The sequence below is a fragment of the Manacus candei genome, unplaced genomic scaffold (genome assembly GCF_025592945.1).
Source record: "Manacus candei isolate 608988 ecotype Guabito, Panama unplaced genomic scaffold, ASM2559294v1 h1tg000025l, whole genome shotgun sequence".
Classification (NCBI taxonomy): domain Eukaryota; kingdom Metazoa; phylum Chordata; class Aves; order Passeriformes; family Pipridae; genus Manacus; species Manacus candei.
In genome coordinates this window covers 9,418,263-9,424,270 of record NW_026138073.1, presented here as the reverse complement: position 1 = coordinate 9,424,270, position 6,008 = coordinate 9,418,263, and the positions used below count along the sequence as shown (strand labels likewise).

Here is a 6,008-nt window from a genome sequence, read left to right as displayed (position 1 = left end):
CGGGCGGTTGGCGCGGCCAATGGGGCTCGGGGGGCGGTGCGGCCGGTCGCTGCCTCCGCCGCCGCCCGGTGCCGCGGCGCAGAGAGCCCCGGAGCGGCCGCGCGGCGCCGGCCCCGCAGCCCGGCTCTGAGCCGCCCGCCCGGCCCGGCCCGCCCCGCCGCGCCCCGCCGCCCTCAATGAGGTTCTTCCGACTCACCTTCAAGTGCTTCGTGGATTGCTTCTGAGCCCCCCTCGGCCACGGAGCCGCCCCCGACCCGCCCCCGCTCCCCGGCCCCCCGCGACATGCCCCCCGTCCCCACCGACACGGCCGCCCCGCAGCCGCCCGACGCCCCGCGACGCGACGCTGCTGCCGCTGCCGCCGCCACTGCCGCGGCCGCCGCGGCCCCCACGGGCTCCGGTAAGCGGGGAGCGCCGGGGAGGAATGAGCTTGGGGAGGGGGAGAGAGGGGGGCCCACGGCCACGCGCGACCGCGGCGCGCCCCCTCCCGCCGCCGCGGGGTGAGTCACCGCTCTGCATTGTGACGTCACGCGCCGGCCTGACATCTGACGTCACGCCCATACGCGCGGAGAGGGGCGCGCGGGGGGGGAAGTGCTTCCCCCCCCCCGCCACCCCCACGGGCGCGCGTGACGGCGGCGTGGGTATCCCCCCACACCCCCCCCGGTCTCAGCAGAGGGCCCCGGCGGGGCGGAGGGCGCCGAGCCCCCCGCGGCGGGCGAGGAGCGGACGGTGACGGCACCGCTGGTGCGACCCCCCGGTCCCCCCAAAGAGGCCGCCCCCGAACGGGAGACATGGACCCGGCAGATGGATTTCATCATGTCCTGCGTGGGCTTCGCCGTGGGGCTGGGCAACGTCTGGCGCTTCCCCTACCTGTGCTACAAGAACGGCGGAGGTGAGCCCCGCGCTCGCCCCACGCCGCGGAGGTGCGCCCCGGGGCGCGGGGGGCACCCCCTTCCCCCCGCGGAGTGTGTGCGTGGGGGTCACCCCACGCTGGGCCGGCTCGCCCTGCGCCTCCGAGGGGCTCGCGGGCCACCCCGCGGGTGTTCAGTGTCACTCACGGGGCGGGGGGCCGTGGGAGCCCCCCACCACCTGCCCGTGCTGACCTACATCGCTGCGAGGGGAGGGCGCGGAGGCGCCTTCGCCATTCGCTGCGCCCGGGCGGGCGGCGCGGGGAAGGGGGGGAGCGAGAGGGGGGGCCGGAGGGGAGGCGGCGGCTGAGCCGGCCCCCTGCCCCCGGCCCCAGGCGTCTTCCTCATCCCCTACCTGCTCATCGTCTTCGTGGGCGGCATCCCCATCTTCTTCTTGGAGGTGGCTCTGGGGCAGTTCATGAAGCAGGGGGGCATCGCCGCCTGGAACATCGCCCCCCTCTTCACGGGTAACGCCGCACCCGCCCGCGCCCTGCCCGTGCCCTGCCTGCACCCTGCCCGCGGCCCCTGCACCCTGCCCAGGGCCCCCGGCACCCTGACTGTGTCTCAACTGCCCGTAGCCTGCTGGGGCCGGCAGCACTCTGCCCACGCCCTGCCTGCTCCCCTGCACCTTGCCCGCGTCCCACTGCCGCCCTGCACGCCAGCTAAGGGTGGCAGCTGCCTGCACCTGTGCCCCATGGCACTCTGCAGTGCCCTGCCCGCCTTGCTGCCCCTGTGGCTCCCTGTCTGCATGCTGCTGGATCCCGGGGCCTGCCGGGTCCCCACCTCAGCAGTATCCTGACGGCTCTCCCCTGGTCCTGTGCCATGCTGCCAGCTGTCCCCACCCCATCCTGTCCCGCCCAGGCTTGCCAGCTCCCCCTGTCCCGTTCCCACCAGCTCCCTGCTGTCCTGCCCGGGGCTGCCAGCTCCCCCTGTCCTGTCCCCCATCAGCTCTCCTCTGTCCTTCCCCATCCCTGCCAGCACCCCGCATCCCACCCCGTGCCGGGTGCCAGGTGCCCACAGCTGCCTGCGGGCTCCGATCTCCCCGTGCTGCAGGTTTAGGCATCGCCTCTATGGTGATCGTCTTCTTCTGCAACTCCTACTACATCATGATTCTGGTGTGGGGGCTCTTCTACCTGGTGCACTCACTGACGGACACCCTGCCCTGGGCCACCTGTGGCCACTCCTGGAACACGGACCAGTGCACGGAGCTCTTCAACCTGGACCTCTGCTACAATGTCAGCACTAATGCCACTGCCAGCACTTGGACCTCCAACTTCAGCTGCGCTGACATGACCAACAAACGCTCACCTGTCATTGAGTTTTGGGAGTGAGTGTGGGAACCAGGAGGGTGTTGCCTGGGGCCGAGGGTGTTGCACCAGTGCTCAGCATGGGTCCACTCTGCAGGAACAAGGTGCTGCGGCTCTCTGGGGGCATTGACGAGCCGGGGGAGATGAACTGGCAGATGATCCTCTGCTTGGTCACCACTTGGGTCGTTGTCTACTTCTGCATCTGGAAGGGTGTAAAGTCGACTGGGAAGGTAACATTGGCAAGGGGAGAACACTCATCAAGGCCACTAGCATGGGGGAACAGGACTGTGGCACACAGTGCTGCTGGCTCTGGCCCTCCTGTGCCACAGCCCACAGGGGTGCAAGGCCCCTGTCCCATGTCTGTCCAGGAGGTGCCACCAGTCGCTGGGGTCATTCACAAGCTTTAGTCCAGTTGGGACACCTGTGGCACATGGCAGAGAGCCCTGGCCCCAGGGGTCTCACAGGCACCCACTGCTCTGCAGATTGTCTACTTCACGGCACTCTTCCCATATGTGGTCCTCATCCTGCTGCTGGTCCATGGGGTAACACTGCCTGGTGCACTGGGTGGCATTGTCTACTACCTGAAACCCGACTGGACCAAGCTGGTTGAGGCACAGGTGAGGGCAGTGGGGAGGGCAGAAGGAGGTTGAGTGCTGGACACTCCCCTGACACTCTCATCATCCCCCTATACCCTCCCTCATGCCTCAGGTCTGGATTGATGCCGGCACCCAAGTCTTCTTCTCCTATGCCATCGGGCTGGGCGCCCTGACCGCGCTGGGCAGCTACAATCGCTTCCACAACAATTGCTACAGGTAGGGCTGTGCCAGCTGCACGCAATCCCCCTGCTGTGTGTCCCACTGCCCCCCCTCCTGACCTCCCCGGTGCGAACCCCAGCGCCCCCTGGCAGCTCCTGACCCGCTCTGCCCACAGGGATGCCTACATCCTGGCCGTGATCAACAGCCTCACCAGCTTCTTTGCCGGCTTCGTCGTCTTCTCCGTGCTTGGCTTCATGGCCTCTGAGCAAGGCGTGGACATCTCCAAGGTGGCCGAGTCCGGTGAGTGCCGGGCGGCAGATGCCGACTGGCACTGTGTCCCCTGCGTCACCCCTTGAGTGGCACCCCTGACCCCGCTCTCCTGCAGGTCCCGGGCTGGCTTTCATCGCCTACCCTAAAGCTGTGACGCTGATGCCCTTGTCCCCGCTGTGGGCCACGCTCTTCTTCATCATGCTCCTTGTGCTGGGGCTGGACAGCCAGGTGCTGTGGTGGGCAGGGAGGGGGACAGGGAGAGGATGGGTGGCACGCCCCCACTGAGCCCCACTTTCTGCCACAGTTTGTCGGCGTGGAGGGTTTCATCACGGGCATCCTGGACCTGTTCCCCCAGCCAGGGGCTGGCTCGCTGCGCCGTGAGCTCACTGCTGCGCTCTGCTGCATCGTCTGCTGCCTCATTGACCTCTCCATGGTCACACAGGTGGGGAACATGGCAGGGATACTGCCCAGCCAGCCCCACACCAGGCACCTGCACCTGCTCCCAGGGTGTCACCTCTCATGGGGTCCCAGTGTTGGGTGGGAGCTCCCTGGGGCTGCTGCCCCCCCAGCAGTGGAGCTGCCCATGACATGGGGGTCCCTGTGGTGTGGGGGTGCTGTGGGAGCAGGGTGCCCATGGCGGTGCAGGGTGTCCATGTCAGGTGAAGCACCAGTGCTGGCAAGGCTGTACCAGCGCCGGTGTGGAGATGTGCCGGGCAGCTGGCACAGTACCGGTGACATGGGCGCCTTCCTGGCAGGGCGGCATGTACGTGTTCCAGCTCTTTGACAACTACTCGGCCAGCGGGATCACGCTGCTGTGGCAGGCTTTCTGGGAGTGTGTGGTCATTGCCTGGGTCTATGGTGAGGCCAAGGGTACATGGTGGGGGTGGGGACACGAGGGGACACGGGTGCCCCGCAGAGCCCTGCTGACACCCTCCTCCCTGCAGGCGCCGACCGCTTCATGGACGACGTGGCCCGTATGATCGGCTATCGGCCCCTGCCCGTCATGAAGTGGTGCTGGGCTGTGGTGACACCCCTGGTCTGCGTGGTGAGCAAGGAGGGCCACCGTATGTGGAGACGTGCGTGGGGACACGCGTGGGGACACGGGTGTGCCGCTGCCCCGGGCTGTGCCGCGGGCACGGAGCGCCCCCCGGCGGCTGCTCTGGGCACACGCGTGTCGGGACCGTGGGGCGCGATCGCACGCCGGGGGCCGCGGGGTGACACGCGTGGGGGGCGGGGACCACCAGCCCCCTGCCCCGCGGGAGCTCACGCCCCACTCCCCACCCAGGGCGTCTTTGTGTTCCACGTGGTGAACTACAAGCCGCTGACCTACAACAAGACGTACGTGTACCCGTGGTGGGGGGAAGCCATCGGCTGGGTCCTGGCACTCTCCTCCATGCTCTGCATCCCCTGCACCGTTATCTACAAGCTCCTGCGCTGCAAAGGCTCCTTGCGCGAGGTGAGGGCGGCACAGCGGGGACCCTCCTGCCTCTCTCTCCACCCCGGCCAACCCTGTCCCTCTCTCAGTCCTGTCCCCATCCCAGTCCCAGCCCCATTCAAATCCCAGCACTGTCTACATTTCTGTCTCGGTCCCATCCACAGCCAGATCCCTTCCCTGTCCCCATCACTGCCTCATTCACATCAAAATTCCATCCCTGTCCCCGTCGCTGTCTCACTCCCAATCTTGCCTGAATCCCATCTATGCTTACATCACCATCTCAGTCCTAATCCTGTGTGAATACCATCTCTGTCCCTATCACTCTTTACTCCCAGCCAAGTCCTGTTCACGTCCCCATCACTATCTCAACCCTGTCTCCATGCAATCCCTGTCCCTCTCTCAATCCCATTTAATCCCTTTCCCATCCTAGGCTGACCCCCATGCAAGTTCCATTCCTATCCTCATCGCTCTCACTCCCATCAAATTCCTATCCCCGTGGCTGTCTCACTCCCAACCTCACCCAAACCCTATCCTTGATGACATCACTTCTTAATCCCGTCACTGCCTCATGTCCCTCTGCAATCTCTGTCCCTTTCTCAATCCCATTTCAATCCCCTCCCTGACTCAGTCTGACCTCCATCCCCATCCATACCTGCCCCTTCCCCCATCTCGGTCCCCTCCCTGTGCACTGTGGAGGATTCACTGAGCTGGGTCCAGGCAGTCTCAGTGCTGCCACCCTCGGGTGCTGACACAGCGTCCCCGCAGCGCTGGCAGCTCCTGACCACTCCGATCTGGGGCCAACACCACCTGGAGTACCTGACGCCCGAGGCAGAAGCCAAGCTGCTGGCCCCAGAGCCCCCCAAGGAGAAGGCGACGCTCTTCGAGACTGTGATCTGAGCGTGGGGAGGGTCGCGCTGCTCCCGCCCGCCATAGCAATAATGCCAGCACCGCCTCCCACCCACGCTGCCCCGTGCCCCCCGTGCCACCCCGGCCACCAGCCTCGCTGCAGGGGGGTGAACACAGCGAGGTGGGGGGAGCCGGGGGCCGCGGAGCCAGGGCGGCTGCGGGGTGCGGGAGGGGTCCCCGGCGCAGGGGGAGCGTGGCAGCCCGGGGGGCTGGCAGGGAGGCCGCGGGCCGGGGTAGCGAGTGGGACAGCCCTTCCCCGGCCCCTGCCCGCGGCCCTCACAGCCCCCCATTCACTAACTGCTTCCCGTAGCGTTTGTCTGGTGTAACCCCAACCGCCCCGACATCTGGCAATAAACTGGGAGACCCTGGCAGCCCTGGCACTGCAGGCAGGGGAAGAGGGGCACTGGCAGTGGGCAGCTGGGTGGTGAGA

General features: G+C 67.2%; 1 protein-coding gene across 2 annotated transcripts; it reads left to right on the top strand.

Moving 5' to 3' along the window:
• Positions 1 to 117: 117 nt before the first annotated feature.
• On the top strand, positions 118 to 5,946 carry SLC6A8 (solute carrier family 6 member 8). 2 transcript variants are annotated; one of them, XM_051788550.1, is made up of 14 exons: positions 118 to 397; positions 671 to 889; positions 1,241 to 1,372; positions 1,959 to 2,232; positions 2,310 to 2,442; positions 2,695 to 2,829; positions 2,921 to 3,024; positions 3,143 to 3,267; positions 3,353 to 3,465; positions 3,542 to 3,679; positions 3,993 to 4,095; positions 4,182 to 4,282; positions 4,523 to 4,693; positions 5,438 to 5,946. In XM_051788550.1, the coding sequence occupies exons 1-14, from the start codon at positions 283 to 285 to the stop codon at positions 5,567 to 5,569; spliced, it is 1,995 nt and encodes a 664-aa protein (XP_051644510.1). In that variant the 5' UTR covers positions 118 to 282; the 3' UTR covers positions 5,570 to 5,946. The 2 variants fall into 2 exon arrangements, with proteins under 2 accessions (XP_051644510.1, XP_051644511.1); XM_051788551.1 differs by lacking the exon at positions 1,241 to 1,372 and having other exon boundaries at positions 668 to 889.
• The last annotated feature ends 62 nt before the right edge of the window (positions 5,947 to 6,008 follow it).